General features: G+C 38.5%; 4 protein-coding genes across 7 annotated transcripts in view; 3 read left to right on the plus strand and 1 right to left on the minus strand.

The window, feature by feature from the left end:
• The window catches only part of LOC109102771 (A-kinase anchor protein SPHKAP), a 117,807-nt gene extending 113,368 nt beyond the window's left edge, over window positions 1-4,439 (plus strand). For all 4 annotated transcript variants that reach the window (XM_042743486.1, XM_042743485.1, XM_042743488.1 and 1 more), the window contains 2 exons: window positions 1,694-1,878; window positions 3,251-4,439. In XM_042743486.1, coding sequence (XP_042599420.1) covers window positions 1,694-1,878; window positions 3,251-3,406 — 341 coding nt within the window. In that variant the 3' untranslated portion in view covers window positions 3,407-4,439. The remainder of the gene's footprint in view (window positions 1-1,693; window positions 1,879-3,250) is intronic.
• A 192-nt stretch (window positions 4,440-4,631) lies between these two features.
• daw1 (dynein assembly factor with WDR repeat domains 1) lies at window positions 4,632-14,689 on the minus strand. The gene is made up of 13 exons (XM_042743603.1): window positions 14,296-14,689; window positions 14,142-14,214; window positions 13,839-13,983; window positions 12,701-12,759; window positions 12,496-12,618; window positions 12,113-12,212; window positions 10,547-10,654; window positions 9,846-9,952; window positions 8,713-8,815; window positions 7,822-7,936; window positions 7,107-7,183; window positions 6,338-6,500; window positions 4,632-6,248 (listed from the first exon to the last, which is right to left on the minus strand). The coding sequence occupies exons 1-13, from the start codon at window positions 14,333-14,335 to the stop codon at window positions 6,214-6,216; spliced, it is 1,248 nt and encodes a 415-aa protein (XP_042599537.1). The 5' UTR covers window positions 14,336-14,689; the 3' UTR covers window positions 4,632-6,213.
• A 251-nt stretch (window positions 14,690-14,940) lies between these two features.
• On the plus strand, window positions 14,941-18,764 carry LOC109109290 (thiamine transporter 2-like). The gene is made up of 5 exons (XM_042743602.1): window positions 14,941-15,240; window positions 15,732-16,497; window positions 17,562-17,754; window positions 17,875-18,016; window positions 18,462-18,764. The coding sequence occupies exons 1-5, from the start codon at window positions 15,094-15,096 to the stop codon at window positions 18,672-18,674; spliced, it is 1,461 nt and encodes a 486-aa protein (XP_042599536.1). The 5' UTR covers window positions 14,941-15,093; the 3' UTR covers window positions 18,675-18,764.
• Window positions 18,765-19,545: 781 nt separating this feature from the next.
• On the plus strand, window positions 19,546-23,147 carry LOC109109288 (interferon regulatory factor 2-binding protein 1). The gene is made up of 2 exons (XM_042743489.1): window positions 19,546-21,690; window positions 21,777-23,147. The coding sequence occupies exon 1, from the start codon at window positions 19,812-19,814 to the stop codon at window positions 21,675-21,677; it is 1,866 nt and encodes a 621-aa protein (XP_042599423.1). The 5' UTR covers window positions 19,546-19,811; the 3' UTR covers window positions 21,678-21,690; window positions 21,777-23,147.
• The last annotated feature ends 2,035 nt before the right edge of the window (window positions 23,148-25,182 follow it).

Below are 25,182 nucleotides of genomic sequence, written 5' to 3' on the forward strand. Positions count from 1 at the left end.
AGAGATATCATGATGAAATAAATATTACTGAGGTAAAGAAATAGAAAGAACTGGTTGAATTGCTTTTAAAGAGATAAGCTAAAAACCAAGAAAAATGTTCTAATTCAAGAAAAGTGGGAGGGAGAAGAGATTAGCCCACCTTTCCTAGAATGACTGTAAAACAATATGCTTTAGCAGTGAGACGGTGGGCTGTGTGAATGTCTTTATTTCCCGTGAGCTCTTTATCATTCACACTGATCCACATTCATAAAGAAGAGTGAACCTTAAAGAAAAGTTCTCAACCCACCACAAATGTAGGCTTTTGACTTTATAATGTGAATTTAAATTGAGGAAGTACTAGGGGTCACAATCACAATATTATCTGACATCAGTTCTGTTAGCCAGTGATACTGTATTTGCTGATACTTTAAAACATGCCACGATTTGATTAGATTCAAGTTCTGCAATCAGGATATCAATATTACAATATTATGTGCTAGACTAAAATAACAACCATTAAAAAATTGTTACTTAGTAGCAGTTTGAGGCTTTTATTTTTTTCTTTTTTATTTTAATCATTTTGTTTGTCATTTTTTCATTTATCTTGATATACTAAAATAACTAAAACTGAAATAAAAAATAAATACTTATACATAAATAATACAAATGACAAATATACTATATTGAACAGTTAATAAAAAACTATAATAGTATCTAAATGGCTATTTTACAATGCAAGTTACGTGCTTAGCTTAGCTTAACTCATAAATGCAACAAAAAATGTAACATGATCAATTAAATAAACTCTCTGAAAATTGCAAATCCTGTATCCTAATTGGGACATCCACAAAACACACACACACACAGACACACTTTAGTGTTTTATATATATATATATATATATATATATATATATATATATATATATATATATATATATATAAGAAAAAAGAAGCTCATCATTGGTTTGTGCAATAAGATAATTAATGACAGATGAGAACGTTTTCTGTTCTCTCTAAAATGTGCAAATCATTAGCACACAACAACACAAGCTACTCCAAAAAATGCTTAAAACTTATTCTCGTTGATACTAAAATGTGACTTAAAATCTGATTTCATATTAGCCTTTATATACAAAACAATAAAATAAATATAGTTAAAAAAGTGAAACTAAAAAAAAATCTAGGAGTTTATTATTATGAAAAATGCACAAAAATACTATTGTAAATAATACTTATTGATGTGAAATAAATATTTTCCAAAACATGTTTTACTCTAAAACTTAATAAACGAAAGCTATAAATCTAAACAAGCTGTGCTGCAAATTTGAGGTTGACATCTCAAAAACGATCTTTCAGTAAAGTTTTGTTTGGGTGCAGTACCAAACATTTCCACTAGATATTATTTTCCAGTGCTTTCAGTGCATTTTTGATCGCTAACAGTACAATTGTAACTACTTTTTTTTGGTGTGTTCACATAGCAAGTGCCAAAACCTTTACCATATTTCATACTATTCCAATGAAGTTAAAAAAAATGCAAAATGCTTCTGTTAAAAAATGACCAAACAGCATCAGTGTTAAAAGATGCATGTTTATTAGAGCTACTCATTTCTGCACCAGCAAATGCTTTTTCTTACCTTTCCATATCATTCTGCTTGCAACATATCAGATCTACAGAAATCACACTCAGAGTAGTGTCTGGTTTTGTCTCACAGAAGTCACATCGGGTCTGTCCACAGCGGGCAGCAGCTGTCAGCGGGACCTCCTGGTGCTGAACTTTGACATGGATTCAGAGTGTGTGGATGGAGAACTGAGAGCGACGCTGCAGTGGATCGCTGCATCTGAGCTCGGCGTGCCGGCGCTCTACTTCAGAAGGACTCAGGAGCACAATCTCGCTAAGGTGAGGACAAATGGAGGTTGTGCTTTTGTTAGAATAACTAACCAGGTCCGAGCTGAATCTGCACCCACAGAACTACGCAGACTTCAGCACTTGTCATTCAGAAAGTTGTCCAGGCTCTCCACGTTTAAATAGTTTGCATAATTTGGTTATAGTGTCAGCCAGCAATAAGAGTTTAGTACTCTGAGCTAGATCTGTGAATCCATCTGGCCATTATTCTCATTTTACTGATGAAAACATAAACATGAATATGCAGTATGGTCATGTGACTACACTGTTGCATTTTACAATTTGAAAGCATTTAAACCGTGCACATAATACTGTTTTTAGAGTAAACCGGATGACGTGTAGAGTGTATGGAGGCAGTTTTTTGAGCCCTCCAAAGGAAAGAGCCCTTCAGCAAGCCTCCAGGGGTGTAGAGCTGTGCAGTTTGTAGTCTCAAAGCCTGAAAAACAATTAGCATGGATTCTCTCTGAAATTTCTAATGCATTTTCTTTTTTTCTTTCTGGATTTATTAGTAAAATAAAGCTTGAGTAAAATAACTTGAGGAGACTTTCACATTTAGTTTTTTTCACACACACTCGTACCTCAAACATGAATTTTGAAACAGTAGAAGCCAGTAGAGTTGATGCTGTTTTTATCATTCATAGCTTATATATGCAATAATTAAACCGATGCGCTTACATTTTTAATAGATTTCTAGGAAATCAAGTACAAGAAAAGGATGAAATTACTGCTGTGCTTTTTGGAAACCTAGAAGAGTGGAAGCTGTTATAGCTGTAAAGAGGGACCAACTCACATAAATGTCTATGTATTTAGAATGCAATGTTGTTAAAGGGGACATTGGATGCCCATTTTCCACAAGTTGGTATGATTCTTTAGGGTCATCATGAAATGTCTGCAACATACTTTGGTTAAAATTCCTCAGTGGTCTTATAAAACACCATCCTTTTTACCCTATCGAAAAGAGCCCTGTTCATATTGCTTAGGCAATTGTACATAAATGTTGTTTTGTATTATAAATATGCATATATGTTAGTGTTACATGTATGCTGCATAACAAAACTGATGTGTGCATTTTAAAATTGAACAAAAAAAGAATATTGGTATAACAGGGTTATTATTGTTAACTAACACTAAAACCTTGAATTAGCATTTTCATTAAAGCTGAAATAAATTTTTCATGTTTTCCTAAACAATAGATATTTTTTGACAGATAAAATCATAACAAAACAACAATACTTTTAATTGAAATAAAGTGAAAAATCAAGTCTAATTCAAAATATCAATTAAAACTATAATAGTATATCAGTGATTCTAAAATAAGAGCACTGACTGCTGATAAAGAACTGAAGAGCGTGTGTTTGTTTCTCAGTTCCACAGAGTGGTGCAGTTGGCAGGTCAGAAGGCTTGGCGTGTTGGTGACTTGTTCAGCGCTGTGGCTCAGTTCTGTCAGCTCCACCAGGACCTGGAGCACAGAGGACGGCCCGTGCCCAGCCTGTTCGACTGGATACTGAAGACCAAGCGCTAGAGCGCCACCCATTGATGGACCAGGAGCTGGAGACACCACATATCCGTCAGGAGCCAGTGTGAAAACACCACATCCAATCCCATTTGAGCCACTAATACACGTTTATAGACTCATAGATCCCTCAGACTCATCCACAGCCACCGCCATGACTGTACATCAGCACGTGAATCTCTGTTTCTCACAGGATAGCAAGGTTTACAAGACACTTGCACGCAGTAACGGCTCCCAATCCCAAGATCCTTAGCATGAGGCTTCCTTAGTACCGAACTTGCCCTCTCTGACCACCAGCACATCCACATTTGATATCCTTAAGAGTCACAGCTTGCACAAACCTTTATTCAACCATCTCTGTCACACTTGTATATGTCTTTGCTAGATCACTGGAATTATGGGATATACTGTAGGAAGAAATGCCTTGTCCATAAATATGTGCTAGAGATGCACATTCGCATCGATTGTGATTTAAGGATATTTCCCTTTAAATTACGCATGTTCCTGTCTTTATGCGCACGCAACATTAGATCCACCAGTCACCAGCCAGCGCTGGTTAGAGGAACATGGTTTAAACCGACCAATCAGCCTTGACGTTTTGTAGCTTGCAAATTTTTACTGTACTGTACAACAAACCCGTTTCAAATGCACAACATGACTTTTTAGCAAAAATAAAACGGACGTGCGAGCTCTTGCGTAGGGATTTAGAGATACTTAAATGTTTGTATTAAAAGAGTGTAATAGAGTGAGATCCCATTCCAAACACACTTTGTTGTTTTACATTGGCGAACACGTTCGGTCATTTTATCGTACCTCTGAGACTGAATTGTATGTTTAGTTTTGTGTGACTACTGTTATGTAAGAGATTTTATTTTGGCTAGATGTAAATAGTTTAGACTGTGAGCTATTGTGTCTTTGGGCAAATGTAAATTTCAGTTTTTATGTTTTATGATTGCAAAGACGCAGACAGACGGGATCACAGCACTAGTCTCACCAGACTACTGTAAAAGTTTGAATATAAAAGTATGAACATAAATTTTATAGAGTATATTTAAATTTGTAGTGTAGTTTTTTAAGTTTAAAGTTGAAGTCTGGTGGCGTTATGGTTTTCTCCGCATAGTAACATAATAGTAATGTGTTTTAATATCAGCGTTGAAGGCACACAACTGTATCCAGTCTGTCACGTATACCTGAATGTATTTATCTTTTCAAAATAAAATTTGCGTACGGTGAGTTTGATGTAGACAGCCTTTATTTGAAAACAGCCACACATTTGAATAAATGAGTTTATATACACATTCATCTATCTGTTAAAGAAAATGCACCCAAAATTAAAAACCTGTTGAACATTTATTCATGCTCAGTCCATCTAAAATGTAGATGAGTTTGTTTCTTCATCAGAACTGATTTGGAGAAATGTAGCATTGCATCACTTGCTCACCAATGAATCCTCTGCAGTGAATGGGTGCCGTCAGAATGAGAGTCTAAACAGCTGATAAAAACATCACAATAATCCACAAGTAATCCAAACCACTCCAGTCTATCAATTAACATCTTGTGAAGTGAAAATGGGTGGATTTTGTTTAAGAAGACAGAAATTTTTTCACTGGAAGGAAGCATCATCATAGATAATGGAGTCAAATTTTGTCTAGAAGCGATAATGCTGGATTTGTTTCTTACAAACACACAGCTCTTCACTTAATTGATATACTAGAATCTTGTGGATTATTGTGATGTTTTGATCAGCTGTTTGGACTCTCATTCTGACGGCACCCATTCACTGCAGAGCATCCATTGGTGAGCAAGTGATGTAATGCTACCTTTCTCCAAATCTGATGAAGAAACAAACTCATATACTGTACGTCTTTGATGGCCTGAGAGTACATTTTTAGCAAATTTTCATATTTCTATGAATTATTCCTTTAACCTAAAAATAGACTAGCATGCTAAAAAGGAGATATTCCAGGATAAATACAGAAAACAATTGATTTAATATAATAAGCCTTAATATTGAATACCTGACTTCATATTAAAGGTTGTACAATCAAAAAAAATAATGTTGACAAGCATGCACTTAGATTGAAAGTCTATAGAGCAACAGTTTTCCAATTGACTTCCATTATATAGCATTATTTTTGGTTTAATCAACAGGTATGAATCATGCATTTTTTGTGATAATTGACAGCATGAGTTTAAAGGGATAGTTCACCTTCAGTTGCTGGTCCCCATTGACTTCCATAGTATGGAAAAAAAAACACTATGACAGTCAATGGGGACCAGCAACTTAAGGTGAACTATCCCTTGAACTTGTAATTGACAAAATATTTTTTAAGGGGAAAAAATAACTCCAAAAATTATGTTGGGAACACTTGAACTCAAAGCCCTATATTATAATACTTTATAAAAGTATTTTTAATGCATTAATTATGCCTTGTAATGCACCTTACAATGCATTGTATCTCATGAATAATGACAGTTATAATAAATTATAATATTTATCTATTCTGCACTACACCTATAAGAATCATTATGCATTAAAACATGACAAACAACCATTTTTAAACATTATAAAGAATCTGCAAATATTATAAAGCATTTTAACTTTGCTTGCAGTTATTCATGAAAGATATAATGCATCACAACATGCATTATGAATACCTTTATAATGCATTATACATGTAAAGTGTTACCATAATGTCCTCCACATACATGTTCTCTGTGAACTGAAATACTAGGGCAGTGAGACAAGATGACACACAATATCTTAATCAAAAGAGGTGTGGGAATACTGTAAGATCAGAGTTCAGGCCGCTCTCTCAGTGCCAGATCCTGCAGGTGTTGTCTTTACTGCCTGCAGAAAGATTGACAACAAGACATGAAATTACTGATGTGTGATTACGTTTGTGGATTTATGAGTGTTACACAGGTGTGTGTAATTGCCTGTAATGATGGTGTCTCCCTCGTAGTTGAAAGCACAGGAGAAGATCTCATCAGAATGGCCCTCCAGCGCCTGCAAACACGCTCCCGTGCTCACACACCACACACGAGCCGTCTTATCCACGCTCGCCGTCAAAACACGGCTCCCCTGCGGATTAAAACACACCTACAGCGAGAGAGAGGGAGAAAATAAAAAGCTAATTATATTTCTGCCTTTTGTTATGATAATGCATCGGGCGGCTCTTCATCATATTCCATCATAAAACAATTACTTTTTGTTTTGCATGTGGAACTTCCTATTTCAACGAGCAGGAGAAAAACGGGAGAGAGACAGCTGAACTGAATCTGACCCGTGCTGGTATGACAGGCGTTTTATTATAGCGCTGAAGAACCGAGTGTGCATGTGCGTACTTGAGTTATCACCTCTATACAGGAAATGGAAATATTCTGCTGATGGTGATGACGGTCCGGAGGGGGATGGAAAAGAAAGGAGAGGATATTATGGCAAGATGGTTTAAGGATAGGCCTGAGAAAAGGCGAGATGAAGAGAGCTGTAAGAATGCAAACGGCCGTATGAATATGCAGGGAAGATGACGAACGACAGGCAGGATGCTGGGATGGAGGCAAGAGGGATATAAACAGGAAGGGACCTAGACAGGAAATGAGCGCCTGAGCAGACCAAGAAAGAGACAGAGTGAAGAGATACGAGAGGATTATTGAGTCTGAAGCTGGAGTGACAGGCCGAGGATGGAGGGTTAATGTGATTTCTTACCTTTGATATCTCTCCTTTATGGCCCTCTAATTGACACAAACATTGGAAGGTTTCTGCGCTGAACACTCTTGATGTACCTGCGCACAAAAACACATGATCAGACTCGATTATAGATCGATCTCACAAAAACATGTCCAGGTCACAAAATCAAGTTAGATGTGAGTGGGGTAAGATGTGCCACTTTGTGCTTCAGACGAAATCTATCTTGTATGGAGCATTGCACATAACATGGACGAAAGAAATATATATTGTGGCCATGAATTAAGCCATGATTTACTCATTTGTAAAACAGCCACGATTTGCTAAATCGAGGGAACCAATTACTAAATCATGGCTATGAATTAAGTATTTGTAGTAGTATTCCTGCATTCTGAGGCAAAGTTGAGACACCGACACAGTCCTAAGCTGGCATTTTAGGAAAAACACTTAATTGTTTTAGTTTTTATATTTATATAAATAATATTTTTTGCATATATATATATATATATATATATATATATAATATAAATAATATTATATAGCCTTTTAATCACAAGTAGTTGAAGCCTTTTTTAATATATAGGCATATGACAAATTATGTGGTGTGCTAGAATAGTCTGTTTACTCACTGGCAAATCGCTCCCCACAATCCAAAAAAATTTCCATATAGAAAATAGAGACTTGGGCCCAATGCTTTGGGGGTTGTGTAAGATATGAGAGGGTTGTGATGTCTCACCATCAGCAGACGCTGTAGCGATCAGTTGACCAGTGTAGTTAAAACACACATCCAGCACTTCATCATTATGACCCAAGAGAGTAGCCAAACACTGACCGCTGTCTGCGTCCCACACCTACACACACAAACACACACAACCTGTTATATAACGCACAAGCCACACCACGACCCGAAATGACCTCACAAACACACTGTAAATTAGCCAGATTGAGTGAATTCCATTAGAAAGTGGACATCGCTCTGCCCTGCTCACTCAGGAAGGGTGCAGTCTGTGTCCCCTTCAATGGTTTTATCCCATTCTCTTAATTTAACACAGACACATGCATGCAGACATCTCAGTGCTATTATCTAACCACAGTCACGCCAAATGAACTGACACTGACACTTGTAAAAAGCTGTGAGAAGACTTTGTCTCACTGTGTTTTTGAGAAACATCAGACTGTGCTGAATAATTAAGAGCCCTCACACTTCTAGGAACAGACAGACAATCAGAGGAAGAGAGTTACTCAGATGAAAGTGAATGAAACATGTAAGAAAAAAAAACATTAAAGGGGTCACATCATGGAAAATAGAATTGTCCTTTATCTTTTGAAGTAAAAGAGTTCAGTCGTATATCATATAAACATGTTTCAGAACTCGAAACATTTGCAAAAACGTCTTGTTCCAGATTTACCTTGCTACATAAATATAGAAATATAAACTTAACACTAAATTCATTTGATTCAGCATCTTGTAATCGTGCTACTTCTAATGCAAACGTCAAACCCTGGTAAGGGAAAAACTAAATTTGGATGCAAAATGATTATAAAAGGACCTCAGGGGAAAAATCATAATTTAAGAGGCTTTTTTATGAGACAGAATGAGAATTACAGAGTGAAGAGAGACAGAAACCTTGCAGGTTTTGTCCAGAGAGGCCGTGGCGATGAGGGAACAGTCCCAGTTGAACTGAACACAACTGATTTCTCCTCGGTGACCTGTGAGAACGTGAACTTTGCTAGAAGAGACAGACAAAATACAAGATCCATTACGCTGTCTGAAAAGCCAAGTCCAATTCTACAGGTCTTAAAAAAGTTGAGCTTGCACAAATTAATGACTTAAAAAGGTCTATCAGAGTAGAAAGTCTTAAATTCATAAAGCTGTGGTATTAAATGTATTTTTCTTCTATGTAATGTATTTTTATCCAAACAAACTCTAAATCAAGATATATATTGACTTCAAATTGATATGGACTCAAATTGAATCCAATTCAAAAATGAAAATATCTGAAGACTTGTTTTCTGAGAAATTGCACACAATTGAGTTTATGCTGTAAAATTTGTTTTCTTTGATTTTTCTTATCCCACACACTGTAAGATGTTTATTCTTGTATTAATCATGAATTCACTTTTATGAAAACAAGACTTGTTTTCTTGCTATTTTGCTTCTTAATGTATCTTGATTTAAGAAACTTTAGACATATGCACTGGAAGAGGGCAAAAAAACTGAGGAAGGACAACTTTTTGCAAAGTGATCAGAAGGTACAGTAAAAGTTATTTCCATATTCTAGTTAAGGTTTTTTTTATATATATATATATTTTTTTTTTTTAATGAATTAAAGAGTAATGGAGATATGTTTAAAAGGTATGTTTTCAAACTGTTGCTTATTTAACTCATTTTGTCCTCCCTATACAATTATATTTTTATAATTTGGTACCTACATGTTATTTATTTGGTCTTAAAAAGGTCTTTAAAAAGTCTTAAAACCTTCAGAAAAGGTGTTATTTGTAAAGCTCGTAATACACATCTTTTCAAAACAACTTTACAGAAAGTCCAGCTGTTACGCCTTAGTGCCTTAGATTTAGGGATGGGTGCTATGACAATATATAAGAATGATACGACTGATTTAGATCTTGCAGTATTATATTTATTTATAGTGTTGTCTGTATCAGTGCTGCAGTGACATATCTGTGCATTCAAGCCAATTAAGAGTTTTAAATATCGGCCAGTATTGCAGTTAAAACATTAGCTGTGAAGTACACACTGACCTGCCAGTAGAAACGTCCCACAGAATGGCAGTGTGGTCAAACGACCCCGTGACCAAACGATCGCCCGTTGTGTTAAAGGAGAGAGAGATGATCTCAGCGAAGTGACCCTGAGAAAGTGAAACAGAGAAACGCTGTGAGTGGAGAGAGGAAGCTCTAATAGAAAGGCGGCCTTTTTCACTTCAGCAAAGAAATATCATATTAATTTCCCCAATTCATCTGCAAGAACTCACTGAGCTATTCATAATTTAGATTCATAGAGAACTAATTGGAGAGTTAAGAGGGGTAATTACGCAGCACACACACACATTGCGTTCAGTCACACTGCTCTGCCATGTGCTGCGGGGAGGAGAAAACCTCCAAACGCTCCATCTCTTCCCCTCTCCCTCCGACCCATGGCACGTTTCTCACATCTATACAGCTCCGGTTCAGACCGCGTTGCATGACGCATCTGTTTGTATTCGGTACGCTGCTATTCGACTAAAAGTGGAATGCTTGAATTATTCCATAAATGGTCGTAATGACAGATTTGATGACAAATCCATTAATAAACACACGCATGGATGAATTTTCACTGATCACCGGAGAGAAATCATTAAAAATCCCGTAGGAGATAAGCAGATGTGGGGGAAATGTTTAAGCAGGATAGGTGGCAATGTTTTTGACTGAACAAGAATACAGAAAAAACACAGGATGAGACGTACTGCCAATGTGGACACCTCTTTCCCACTCTCAACATCCCATAATTTAGCCATGGTGTCCATGCTTCCCGTAGCAACCAAGGTACTCTGAGGGTTAAAGGCCAGGCAGACCTAATAGTAGATACACAAAGAAAACAGAGACAGTATTTGAGATTAATAGAATAAATGGTGTCTGATAAAGCACAGTATTCATGCACAGGGTTCTGCCCCATTTGGCTTCCTAAGTCAAACTCCCAGACACAACTTAATTTGGTGCCCCCTAAGAGATGGGACCCTATGTGTTTGAATATATCTTTCAGTTAGAAATATATAAAATAAACATGTTATTTGCATTCACACTGTCATTGACCTTGAAAGTGGATTGGATCTCATTTTGGTCCACTTTAGTTAGGGGCTCAGATAACGTTCCCTTTACACTACTGTCTTTTGAAATCCAATTTAGGCCCCCTTAAGTTGTTGTGTTAGATGTCCTGTCTTACTTCTTTTTAAAATAATAGAAATAAATAAAAACTACTCCCAAAAATCAGTGAACACAATCAGACACATGCATTAATGGATTTAATCGTGTCTATTCTTGAGAAAAGTGTTAGTTCAAGCATGCATTTTTGCTTTTAAGGGACAGCATTTCTTTAAAAAAGTCAGTCTTAATGGTATAGTTCACCCAAAAATGACAATTCTGTAATTTTTTAAGAACGATAACTATAAAGATAATATTTCTGTTTATTCTGTTTTAAATTCTCGAGCCTGTTATAGCAGGATTGATTCTGATAGGATGTCAATGTTTTTTTATCAATAATCAGCTGGAAAAAAATATGTATTCTGAAAGTGATTCCAACTATGTCGTTTCTCTGTGCCTTTATCGTTATAGTTGTGGTGTGGAATACTGAGAACAATTTTTAGAACTATATATTTATCCTTATCGCTATAAAAGTTATCATGCTTGGTGTGAACAGGCCTTTACTCAATTCACCCTCATGTCGTTCCAACCCTGTATGACTTTCTCTTTCTTCTGCAGAAGATATGTTGGTGAACAAACAGGTTTGGTTTCCATTGACATCCATTGTGTAGACAGAAAATACTATGGAAGTCAATAGGAAATGAAACTGTTTGTTTGCTAACCAACATTCTGCATAAAAATAACCACATAGTGAGTTCATTTCCTGACATTCCAAAACCTATTTGTTTTTCTTCCTCTGTGAAACACAATTTTTTCCACTGTTTTCCATATAGGGATAGGGCTGTCAAGCTTCAAAAAAAGCAACAAACATAAAAGCATCATAACCGTAACTGATATTACTCACTTTATATTTCTAGTCTTTCACAGGAACAGACTGAAAACTCACTAAGTTCACATACACCAGAACATATCAAAACACACTGTGCCAGGCTTGAAGCCAATGATGTCAAATGTCATTGGTCTCAGTGTGTCCATGCCAGGACATATCTCCTGAAGAAGGAAAGTCATACAGGTTTGGAACGACAGTAAATGAGGACAGAATTATCATTTTGAGGTGAACCGTTCTTTAAACTGCTGAGACTCGAGTGAATGCGGTGAGAATGCAGACATACGATTTCTGCTGTGTGCCCTCTAAACGTGTAGAAACACTTTCCTGTTTCAGCACTCCACAATTTGCAGGTCTTGTCAAAGGAGCCTGTGGCAACCTTGTCTCTGAGAGCGAAAACGAGAGAGAGTGAGCGAGAAAGAGGGCAGAGAGAGAGAGAAAAAAAGGACAAGGGCTCCTGTTATGACTCAAAGTGACAAATGGTCCCATTGTAATAGCAACACCAGTTACCCTGCAGTGCCCTAACCCTGCAGAAAGAGACAGAGAGGGGACTGAGAGTGCTTTTCTCTATTTCATAAAAATTTAAAAAAACAATGGAAAGATGAAGGGTAAGCCATTCTGATGGATTCGGGGCATAAGTGATCTAATGCGCAAGAGCCCTGCTGTTACCCGTAAGGGTTGTTGAAGGCGATGGCGTACACAACGTTCCTGTGACCCTCCAAAGTGTGCAGCTCCTCTCCGGATGCGGTGTCCCATATTTTACAAGTCCTGTCATAGCTTCCGGTTATAAAACTGCAAACAGACGGAAAGTAAAGGAGAGAGGCAGAATTAGAGGGAGGGGGAGCAGGCATGTGAGCACAGCTGATAAACTCACCTCGATCCTGATTTATTGAAGGCTACATTCGTCAGGGGCAAGATGTGAGCCTGAAGTGCCTGTAGAGGAAGACAGAGAAGATGAATACTTGGGGGGGGGGTGAACTTAACCACATTAATTCATTTCAGATCTATAAGCTTGACTGTGTAATTTCCATACATAATTACTATGGCTTTGATGTTCAAAAACAGCAGTTTTCCCTCTGCTGCCACCTAGTGGCTAATATCGATCAAAGACGTGTTGATCAAATGTTGTTAGAAAATAATTCAAATGCATTTAATTTCGGCTATTTTTGGTATATGTAATTGTGGTGGTACTGAACAAAACCAGCAGAATGGAAGTTTGGATTAAATAATGATGTAATGTTCAATAATTAAATATCATGGATTCTTCACAAGTCCTTTTAACTAGTCGTGCTGTGTGACTAATGAATTAATAAAAGTACATCCGGCATGTCTCTCAGTTATAAAAAAAAAAGGAATATAAAAAGTACATGTATAATGAATATAAAAGTTGTATTTAAAGGAATAGTTCACACACAAATTTGCTTAAAGTTAACTCAACCTCAGGCCATCCAAGATGTAGATGTTTTATATATATATTATCAGAACAGAATTGGAGAAATTTTGGAATTACAGTACTTCTCTGCAGTGAATGGTTGCCGTAAGAATGAGAAAGAAAAAAAAACGTTTCACTAGAGAAATGGATAGAGGACTTGTTTGAAATTAAAATTATGGATTGTTTCACTTCACAAGATGTTAATCGTTGGAGTGGATTACTTGTGGATGACTGTGATGTTTTTATCAGCTGTTTGGACTCTTGTACTGACGGCACCCATTCACTGCAGAGCATCCACTGGTGAGCAAGTGATGCAATGCTGAATTTCTCTAAATCTGTTCCTATGAAGAAACAAACTCATCTACATTTTAGATGGCCTAAGGGTGAGTACATTTCCAGTACATTTACATATTTGGGCAAACTATTCCTTTAAATTAGTTTTTGATGAAGTCTAACACCGCGGGACACTGCGTTACCCTAGAGCCAAACATTTTTCAGAACAGAATCACAACATGCAAAACAGATCAAATATGCATGACCCAAATATACTTGTGCACGATTGGTCAGTGTTTATTAATACCCTGAAAAGGTAGAACTTGCGGTCATCCTTTTGGCTGACTTTCTCTTGTAGTTTGCAGATCAGGGCCTTGACCTGCTCAGCGCAGGAGGAGGTGATGAGAGGTTCAGCTGCTCTAATATCTGACAGTAACTCATTCACATCAGTGCTAGAGAAGGAAAACAGTACACTTGTGTATACAGAGGTACACTCGTTTATCAGATAAACAGGTAGTCAGTTATATATAACTGTTAACAAGTAGAACATTATTTTAAAGTGTAACCTAGACATCACAAAACGGAGGAATTTTCAACTAGTCATACTTACTCTGGAGTCAAGTTTAACAGATCGATGGATTTCGTTCTGAGCTGCCCCCCTTTCTCATAGTCCAGGAATATTCCTGCACAGCAATAAAACAGGCGATTCAAACGAACTGAAGATCAAATCGTTTGCATTATAACACTTTATATATGTATATTACCTGGTGGATAGTATCGTATGTGCAGCCGTTTTAGTTTCATCACGCCACTGAAGACTGTGTCAACAAACCGTTACTAAGGCGACGAGACACAAGTGCTGCGTACCGCGCATGCGCACTTTCTGCGTGTTTTTTCCTATGTTTTTAGGTGGTTAATTATGAATTCGTACGTTTTCGTTAGAATAAGTTCACACGAAAGTTCATACGAAATCGCCACCTCGTAAAATGTTTTTTTTTTTTTTTTTTTTCATGAGATCGGGTTGAAATAATTTTAAATTAATAAGAATACAATATATGATACACTTATGAAACAGAAAATATTACTTAAGATTTACGACACACTGCAGATTAGTAAAGTGCCTTATTTTGAAATCTTATGAATTTTCTCAAGCTTCTGTGGTCATATAGGCCTAGCTGTAGTTTGCTTATTTATTTATAGCTGCTTTGAAACAATATGTAGGCTATAGTAAAAAAAATAAAATAAAAAAGGGCTATACAGATAAACATGATTTAATACAGTTAAATAATCAGAATGTCAAAACCTTTTTTTTTTTATCAACACAAACACATACGCACAAACCAACGATTAGGGCTTACATGCGCACAGATCAAAGTCTCCATCATAAATACATTCATTTACCCACCTTGCACATCTCCTTATGTGGAAATCAGGAACTGGACTTGGCTTACTTTACACTGCACAGCAAAAACACCAACAGATACACCAGAACAACAGCTACTGGACCTAAAATGAAAGAGACATAATCTTGTGGTAGTGAAAATACAGACAGGCAGATAAGAATGAATTTCTGGAAGAAAATGAAGAGGTCAGACTGGGTCTTTTCCACTGTTTTGCTCTCGCTTTATGGTTTCTTTGCCAACTGCAGACCGGCAGAGCCTTTCCTTACTCCTTACCTGGTGGGACCCAAAAACATCTCAGAGGAAGTGGTGAGTGTTGGGTTTTGTTTTGTTTTGTTGGCTGAGAGTTTTAAGGGTTTACGTCTTCAGACAGATACCACCAGTGAGAAACAAGCACACACAGTACAATTTACACCATAATATACTAAGCATTTAATATTTCAAATACTCCCATTACAATGAGAAATGTCCAGTGTTGATTGGATTGAAGCTAGATATATTATAATAGGTGCTCTCGAAAACATATATCCTTACCCAAAGCTTTCTCCGGGGTGAAAAATAATCAGTTCTAAAACCTCAGAATCTTATAATTAAACTAAAACTAGTCGAAATATTGGTTAACTACAGTATTGGTTAACTTTCTCCATTGATTACTACAATAGCGACGCCTCACTCATCATGCCTTGTGAGTCTTATCTCTTACGCAATATACCCTGAACTGATTTCAAATCATTTACCTAAACATTTCCCTCTGTTTCTTATTTAAATGACCAAAAACAATCTTCTTTCCATTCATCCAGGTAACAAACTACCTGTTCCCCATCTGGACGTACTCATATCTGGCTGTGCTCTGCCCAGTCTTCCTACTGACAGATTTGCTTAGATACAAACCTCTAATAGTAACTCAAGGTCTTTTTCTTGTCACAAATTACATAATTCTGTGCTTTGCTACCAGTTTAAGTGCTCTGACCTACCTACAATTCAACTTTGCAATGGTCACCTCCACCGAAGTGGCCTATTTTTCATACATCTACAGCGTTATTCCTCCCGAACGCTACCAACGGGCCACGGGGTACGTACGCAGTGCCATGCTGACGGGATATACCTTTGGAGCCACATTAGGACAGCTATTAATTTCACTGGCTGACACAAGCTACTTCCATGTAAACACTATTACTCTTGGTATAATGTCAGTGGCTTTCTGTATTTCTTTGGGCCTGCCGATGCCTCAGCAAGGAATGTTTTTTAAGAAGAAGGTGGAGGTGTCTACGGACACACTGAATGAGGTTACAGATGCATTTGGGGGAGAGACAGATCTAGCAAAGCAGGCTACAGGAGCGTGCTGTGATTGGGGGAACCTGAAAACCTCTGGAAAACAAATGTGGGAGAGTCTCAAGGAGTCCTACTCCTCCAGAAGACTGGTGCAGTGGTCCCTCTGGTGGGCTTTGGCTACAGCTGGATATGGACAGGTCTTTAACTACGTTCAGCTGATGTGGGACCACATTGAGCCCTCCACTACATCCTCTGTGTATAATGGAGGAGTAGAGGCGGTCTGCACACTTGTAGGTGAGGCATCTTGTGGAGTATTTTAGTTAATAAAGGTTAAAAAAGGGGGCATTTTCATAGAACAACCATTTTGGGTTCCCAAAGGAGCTTTCAGTAAAACATTGTTTTAAAAAAAAATATTTTTTTTAGTGTGAGAAATATTTTAATGATTTACACTCTTAAAATTATTAATATTTTCATTATAACTATTTTTTTACATTAAGAACCTATAACATCCATGAAAATTTTCCATTGTTCCATTTTCAAAACAATGTTCTTTGAGGAGCCCAAAACCACTACAAAACCCCCTTTTGGATACTGAGTTCTTCTGTTCAACAAAAAAGGAGATATTTTGAGAAATGTTGGGAACCAAACAAAAGTTGTTGATAGCCTGACTTCCATAGTATGGGCAAAAATAAAATACTATGTGTCAATAAAAGACAGAAATTCATACATGTTTAAAACAAATTAGGTGAACTATCCCTTTAAGAGTATAAAGAACCTTTTTTCACACTAAAGAGCCTTTTGTGGAACGGAAAGTTTTCATGTATGTTAAAGGTTCTTCACTGAACCATAGATGCCAATAAAGAAACTTAACTCTTAAGAGTGTATCTGAGACTCAAAGACTTCATTAACCATAAACAGATATCAAAAGTGTAATAAATCCTTTATGGTTATAGTGAAAGATATCAGAATATGCCTAGCTGAACCAATTATCCGCAAATCATACGTTGAATCATAATATGCGTTGTGCAGAAGACTTCTAACGCTTAATTGTTATGCAGTTTGCATTGGAATTCAGCAGCCCAGTATGTGTGGGGGAAGATAATTTAAGCAATTACACCAGTAGGGGTTTGGTTAGTATTCACTTTAATTACAGCAGAAGAGAATGTCTCTCAATTCTGATGCCTTGACAAGAACATTCAAACAAAGGCAACAGAAATGAGTTCTGAGTGCCACACAGAATACAAATCCAGTCTAAATGCATTTTCCCAATTTAATTTTTGCCTTGCGTCATGCTTCTTCTTTGTTCTCAGATTTGACATCTCCTTTATTGTGATTCACGCTGTGATTTTTGCTTTCAGGTGCAGCGGCAGCTTTCTCTGTGGGTTATATCAGAGTGCAGTGGGACGTGTGGGGCGAGCTGTCGCTGGGGGTTTTCTCTGCTGTAGGTGCAGGGTGTGTCTTTCTTATGGGCCTCACCAGCAATATCTGGCTGTGCTACGCAGGCTACGCTATCTTCAAAGCGTCATACATGTTCCTCATCACAATCACAATGTAAGTTAGTCATTACACAGTGGACATAGGAAGCATAAGATATGCAATTAAAAAAAGAATACAGGTATTTTTCCTTGACTCTAACTTTTTCCTTTTTCTCTTTTCCCCTTTTTCCTGCAAGTTTCAGATAGCAGTTAACCTCTCAATGGAATGTTATGCTCTAATTTTTGGCATTAACACTTTTGTTGCTCTTACACTTCAAACTATACTTACTGCTATTGTGGTTGACACTTCAACCCTGGGACTGGACATTGTGACGCAGGTAAGCGTTTATTTTTTTAATGCATTTGATGCAGCTGCTTAACTTTATATGGCCAAAATGTAAGAACTTTTAATGTAAATCAATGACACTTTTATTACTGTATTAGAGCTACTTACATAAAATGCATACAAGTAAAATGTCACTCTATATCTCCTAATTACAAGTATAAAAAAGACACATGAACCACAGCCTGATCATGAACATTTTTATAATTATACTAAAAATATAAACTATCAATCAGATGACAGAAAGCATATAGTAGACTGTGTACACATTTTCATAAAGTTTTGAACATGATACGTATGATACAGCGGGTTATAAAGATTTTTAAGAGTAACAGAAATCTATGCATAACATGAATTAAGGTATTCAGATGTGGAATATCCAAATAAACCCATGAGTGTCTGTGTTGTATTATATTTTAATGTTTAATCTTCTGTTACAGTTTCTTGTATATGGAGGTTACTACAGCACCATCTCGGTGCTCTTCCTCTTACAAGGCTTGTACACTATTTGTAAGCATTGCCGCAAATCTGCAGAAGAAACAAAGACAGACCGGCCATCCTCTGCTCTGAAGGATAAATATGGATCAGAAGGACAGGATCTTGGTTCACAATCACCACCACCACAAAATATTAAAGAACAATTAGCATTATAAGTTAAAATCACAGGCCCACTGTTTTGTTTTGTTGTCTTTTTTTTTTATGTTATCAGAATGCACAAAAACTGTGCTGTGAGTGATTGTGTATTGTATATTTGCATGTACTGTTTGAATGTTGAAAAGCTGTGCTGTGTGTTGTTTCTATGATATAATTTCCTGTTTTACCAAACGCTAAAAATCAAATAAAATAATAAAAAATAAGACGTTTCTTGTGTAAATTGGGCGTTTCAGAAAGGGTAACGTTAAGCCTTTTAAACAAGTCACATGAGTCAGTTATCGTAAGTATCTTATAAACAGAATTAAATCTTTAAACAAAAACAGAAGACCACCGCTTACTACAGTTACACGGAACGTCACTTCTGTAATACAACACCGGAAGTTTTTGAAACAAGCGTTTGGGAATAGCGGAAGTGACGTCAACTATTTGTAAAATGGGAATTGCAGTCTAATTACTTTTTGCAAGAACACGTTGTTATTATTCACATTTAATATTTAATATTGCTAGACATGTTACGTTTTATTTGACTAGGCATTACAATGACGTTTCATAGTCAAAAAATAACAATAAATAAATAAACGAGGCAGTATAAGTCATTATAGTCCGATAAATCTAATTAAGTTATATTAAATGTATTCTAAATAAATGAGAGAAAACAATGATAAATACATACTAATTATTTCCGCAATAAACATAGTTAAATAAGTTATTTTACATATATACTGTGAGCCTCACAAAAAAAAAAAAAAAAAAAAAAGATAATCTGATATCCTCTCTTCCATAAATATTTTGTGGGCTTTATTTAAAAATAAAAATTCTGTACTTTGTTTAGACAGAAGCACTACGAGGTAAGAGCGCGTTCGGTTGTAAAAAAAAAAGAAGAAAAAAAACTACACTTCCCACAATTCCACGGGTCAGTGTTGCGTAACTTTCGGAACGTCTTCCAGGAGAAACTCTGCGGCCCAGACGACTTGGCAGAAACATCAAACACCTCGATTCTGAATGACACAAAATCCAACGGAGCTGCATAAACTCGTCCGTAACGAGGAAATCATCGCTCGCAAGCGCTCGGAGGCTGGCTGTGAAAGAGATTCACGGTGGATTTGAGAACGCAAGATCGCGAGGGCCTATCAAATATGTCCTCTTCCTCGCAGGCGTCTTCCAGGCGGCAATGGTGCTACCTTTGCGACCTGCCGAAGATGCCGTGGGCCATGATTTGGGACTTCAGCGAGGCCGTGTGCAGAGGCTGCGTGAACTACGAGGGCGCGGACAGAATAGAGCTGCTGATCGACGCGGCGCGGCAGCTCAAGCGAACACATGTGATGCAGGACGGCAGATCTCCGGGTCCGCAGCCCGTCGGTAAACACGCTCCCGCTGGTAAGGAGGCTCCTATGGAGACCGGCAGACCGCCCTCCGAGCGATATGAACGGGGAAGGGGAGAATACGTGTCCGCCAGGCTGCCCAACGGGCTTCCAAGACTGGAGGATGGAGGTCCGCCTGAGGTTAGTAGGCAGAGTCCTACCGCCAGGAGGACTTTAGTGGGGGCTGTGCCACCCAATTTAATGGCGCAAGGGCTTGTCGGAGCCCCTCACGGCCTGCTGGCTGCCATGCCTGGTCTGAATGCCCGAGCCGGAGGCGCACCCATGACTATTTCCGGCCCCATGTTGAACGAGCTCAGCAAAAGACAGGCCATAAGCATGGGGATGAACGTAGGTGTGGCGTCTTTCATGAGCCCGGAGTTCGAAAAGGAGCTCAAGGAGAAGCAGAGGAACGCCGAAGCCCTCGCTGAGCTTTCCGAAAGCGTCCGGAACCGCGCCGAAGACTGGGCTGGACGCCCTAAACACATGCGCGAGGCCTTGCATGCCCTTTCCGGCTGCACCCCGTTCAATGTGCGCTTTAAGAAAGACCACGGCCTGATGGGAAGGGTGTTCGCTTTTGACGCCAAGCTGATGGCTGAGTTTGAGCTGAAGGTCTTCATCGAGTATCCGTGCGGATCCGGTAACGTGTTCCCAAGCGTCTTATCGCTGGTCAAGCAGATGTTCCACGACTCTCAGAAAGACACCGGAAAGGTCATTAACTCGGGGTACAAATACGTGGAGTATGAGAAAAGGCACGGCACCGGTGACTGGCGCCTCCTGTCGGAGCTGCTCAGCGATGGAGTGCGTGTGTTCAAAGACGCGCCGGCCCCGGAAACCCTCCCGCAGCCTTACCTGGACCCCAGCTGTTCCATGTTGCCCAGCGCGCTCTGCCACATCGGACGTCCCACGCAGCCAAGAGTGCGCAGGCGCAAAGCCTCGCCCGAGCCGGATGGAGCCGAGAGGATGACCTCAGAGGAGATGCGCCAGCTTTGGCCGCTTGGTGCGTATCCCGGATTGCCCGGCCATATGCCAGCAACCTCGCTAGCCAGTGTGGGCCAGCCTCCAGAGGGCATGGGGGCGCACGGTAGTGACCCGTCGCCCATCTCGGCGCTCATGAGCGTGGCTGACAACGTCGGCACGGCCACCCAGGCCCCTAAAGATGCTCCGGGCAGCAGCAGCGGTGCCCACTCAGCCAACGCAGGGCGGCAGAACAACGCCAGCCCTTCACCCGCAGGTGGTCAGCGGCGGCTGGCGTCCCGCAATGGAGAACCATCGGCAGGAAGTAGCGCAGGAGGACCGACCACGACTGTCACCGCGTCCCTCGCTGACCAGAGCGCCGTCATGGGAGGCGAAGGCTCAGGAGGAGCTGGAGGAGGAGGAGGGGCTCCTCTGTGCTGCACCATCTGCCACGAGCGCCTGGAGGACACACACTTCGTCCAGTGTCCGTCGGTGCCCGGGCACAAGTTCTGCTTCCCTTGCACTCGCGACTTCATCTGCAGACAGGGCTCAGGGAATGAGGTGTACTGCCCCAGTGGAGAGAAGTGCCCCCTCGTGGGCTCCAACGTGCCGTGGGCCTTCATGCAAGGCGAGATCTCTACGATCCTGGCGGGCGATGTGAAGGTGAAGAAGGAAAGAGACCCCTAACGGCCAGCAGCAGGTCTGATAACACTCTTTTATATTGGCATTGTGTATGTTAAATATAAACATATTAATAATAATATAATGCAAAATCTTTGTTAACAGAACTCAAACCTCACTGTGAGGGAGGTGTGACCCTGAGCCCTAAAGATGGCCGCTGTGTTCGTGTGGCCCACAGCGCTGAAGAGACGGCTGCTGGCGGGCGGGTCCTCTTCCTCCATCCACCCAGGCCCCCTCTTGCCATTCGCTGTCTTTCAACTCTCCTTTTCCTTCTCTTCACTGTCTCTGTCTTGGCTGAGGCGATGGAGAATACAGCCGTTTATCTCTTTAGAGATGCCCACGTATTAAACCCTCCAGCACTTATTTCAGATTTGTTGGCCCGCGTCAAGTCTCCAGCAGCGCTTTAAGAACTTTTAGTCTGCAAACCGAAACCAGGTTCACCTACCGTGTTAGACTGACTATGAGAAGAAAAGAAAAAACATTTCAAAGATCCGGTGGGGTGATTTCCCAGAATGTGCTTCAAGCCACCAGACAGATGCAGATTGTACAGCGGGAAGCTGGTTTGGAAACGCAGCTTCCTTTACAATCACACGACTACAGGCCCTCTCTTGTCTTTGCTGTCGTCTATGCTGCATAAAACTGTTAAATAGTCCAGGAATATTACTAAGTGCTAAAAGCCCTTCCTTCAGATTGCTTCTTGATACAACATGTATATTAGATATCTTTATGTTTTTTACTAAGTGTAGATTGTATGAGAATTATCCCTTTCAATGGTTATAGATGTGCAATCTCTAGATTTGATACTATGTTGCTTTATGTACCACTAAGTCTTTGAATGAATAGAAAACCAAAGATAGACATGCTGAATATTGTCGTATCATATGATGCTATAACATATATTTTTGTGGTAAAATGGTTTTGTGGCTTTCGTCAGATAACAAGGAGCGATATGGGGAATGTTTTACATTGGGAACTAATATTTAAACCTTTATGGGTAGACACACAATAGATTTTTATTACAAGTAAGCAGATCACTATATTTTCTATTGTAACCCATTGGCTTTTAAATCCTTGGAGGCGATGACTTGTTTAATATTATGACAACAGATACATTCTGTTTTTTGTTTTTCACAAGTATATGGTCCAGATTGTTTTCTTTCCATTTTTACATGTCAAAGGCATACTTTATGACAATTGTTTTCATGTAAAAGGTTTGAAAGAGCCAGCATCTATTAGTAGACTTGTAGTCTTGTTATACAGCGGCCCCAAGCCTATTTGGACACTTCCAGATATTTTCGGGGCCACTGTAGGTTTGGTTCTCCATGTTGTTTTGATGTCTTCAGTCTTGTTTTATGACATTGGAAAATATATGACTAAATATATTAATGCACAAGTACTGTTGTGTAAAACCTTTGTTTAATCGGCATTTATGTTACAGCTTAAATTGTATTTAAATTAAATTTGACTTTTCACAAACCCTCAGAGGCTATTGCTGTGTTCATTTTAGTGATACAACAACAAAAACCTTGAATGACACTTTTAGCTGGCAAAACATGTATACAGTATATTTGGAACAGTGCAGTGTGGAAACAGTTATGACCTGATAAAACTGCACTGGACTTTGAATAGATGATTATGAAAGTGTGATTATGTGTAGACTTCACTGGGTTGTTTTTATATGTACTGGAAACTCAGAACTGCTCAAGGTTAGAGCATGTTTGTTATTTTAGTCACTGCTTATCAGCTGCGTTTGTGGGCGAAGGACCTAATTTCAAACAACAGAGTATAGATTTATTTACAGTGATGTCTACATATGTGATGTTTGTTAGCAGTAAAACCAAACGATTTTATCAAATCTGTGACCTATACTGCAATGTAATGTCAGAATGACAGGGCTCTTATAGTAAAAATAATACTATAAATGTTCATTGAAATAAAATAAATTATGATTTTAATATTATAAATATTACATTATTTCAGTTAGTCACCAAAGTTTTCATTTTCATTTAGTTTAACATTAAACAAACAGTAAAACACACGCAACAAAATTACTAAAACTTTAGCAACAATTCAAATAAAAACAAAACTAGTATCTAAGTACTAAAATACCCATGCTGGAAGAAAATCTCTTTGGTTTCGCTCTTTGCTGTAATGCTTAACTTTATCCAGCAGATGGAAATATTCTCCCAACATATTGCAACAGTGAGTTGCTTTAGTAAACACAAGTTGATAAGCGATGGAATTAGATAACCAAACAGTAAAGTTCAATAAATGACATGAACATCTCATGGAATATGACAGAATTTAGTCTAAGTTTTTTTTTTTTTTTTTTTCTTCAAAAAACATAAAAAATACCAACAACAAATCAGGGGCAATAGTTTTAGATTTTTTAAGAACCTGTAGCATACAACCGTTGTGTGTAAACCTACAGATATAGAACTACATTCCAATAGAATTATCGAACATAGGCTATAAGTTCTAACAGAATCGAATCAGCGTGCTTATTGGTCAGATGTGGAACTTAATTCATTGACTTCAACAATAAATGAATAAATAGCCAGGATAAATAAACAAAGATGAAAGAATAATAAGTATTAATATTACAATATAGGCCTATTATAGAGCTATTAAGTAGCCTACTATTATATTAGACTAATATTACGATATTATTATATTACAGTCTGAATACAGGCTATAGCGTATTGATATTGTTCTTGTGAGACTATACTTGTGTATTTATTTTAATAGAGTTGCACACTTGCCTGAGGTCTGCATGTTAGGCTGTTTGAAGGCTTGCATGTGAATTCTCTGTTTTAGACTAATAATGCCTCGCTGCTGTTTGACGACCCGTAAAAGCCTAATATTCTGCTTCCTCCATTAGCGTCAGCCATTAAGACTATTGTTATCCAATTATAGAGGTGTTAATGAACGATGCGCCGCTGCATTGGCATGAGAAGCGCTGAGACAGCAGGAGGATGTTCAGATGTGTGTTCGCCAATACACCATCTCAACATACTGCAGGGATTACTACTGAGAAGAAAAGCGTGCCGAACACTAGATAGACACGTCTGCGAGTTATCCAAGACATCTTTTTGTTGGCTATTTTCATTTTGATCGTGCACCCCATAGGCATTAGAATTAGGAACATATGCAGTGAAAAAATCCAGTCGCAAACATTCTGATCTGATGCTGGCTATCAAAAATAAATAAATAAATAAATAAATAAATAAATAATTAAAAGCAACTGGATAATCAAGAACTGAAGGAATTCTGTGATTAATTCTACAGTAGTTATGGCTACATGACTCTTTTAGATAGACATTTGGTGCCACAAGGGTTGTGGGAACATCCCATTAAATTGCATTTTGGGGGTCAGGTCTCTCCTAATCCTGTCGACCCCCCGCCAATTGATCAATTACATCTCCATTCATTAGCCATTAGGAAATGCATTGACATTGTGATGTTCCTGTCTGCGACTAACAACAGATGTGTATTCACGTGCTACAGTCGC

The sequence above is a fragment of the Cyprinus carpio genome, chromosome B18 (assembly GCF_018340385.1).
Source record: "Cyprinus carpio isolate SPL01 chromosome B18, ASM1834038v1, whole genome shotgun sequence".
Lineage (NCBI taxonomy): Eukaryota > Metazoa > Chordata > Actinopteri > Cypriniformes > Cyprinidae > Cyprinus > Cyprinus carpio.

Bases quoted from the DNA above. Each gene is read 5' to 3' on its own strand.
- daw1 (XM_042743603.1), bottom strand. From the start codon at position 14,335: ATGAAACTAAAACGGCTGCACATACGATACTATCCACCAG. The intron at 14,215-14,295 runs GTAATATACATA...ATTGCTGTGCAG, and splicing joins CATACGATACTATCCACCAG to GAATATTCCTGGACTATGAG. The intron at 6,501-7,106 runs GTAAGAAATCAC...CTCTCGCTGTAG, and splicing joins ATAAAGGAGAGATATCAAAG to GTGTGTTTTAATCCGCAGGG.
- LOC109109288 (XM_042743489.1), top strand. From the start codon at position 19,812: ATGTCCTCTTCCTCGCAGGCGTCTTCCAGGCGGCAATGGTGCTACCTT.
- LOC109109290 (XM_042743602.1), top strand. From the start codon at position 15,094: ATGAATTTCTGGAAGAAAATGAAGAGGTCAGACTGGGTCTTTTCCACT. The intron at 17,755-17,874 runs GTAAGTTAGTCA...TTTTTCCTGCAA, and splicing joins TTCCTCATCACAATCACAAT to GTTTCAGATAGCAGTTAACC. The intron at 18,017-18,461 runs GTAAGCGTTTAT...CTTCTGTTACAG, and splicing joins GACTGGACATTGTGACGCAG to TTTCTTGTATATGGAGGTTA.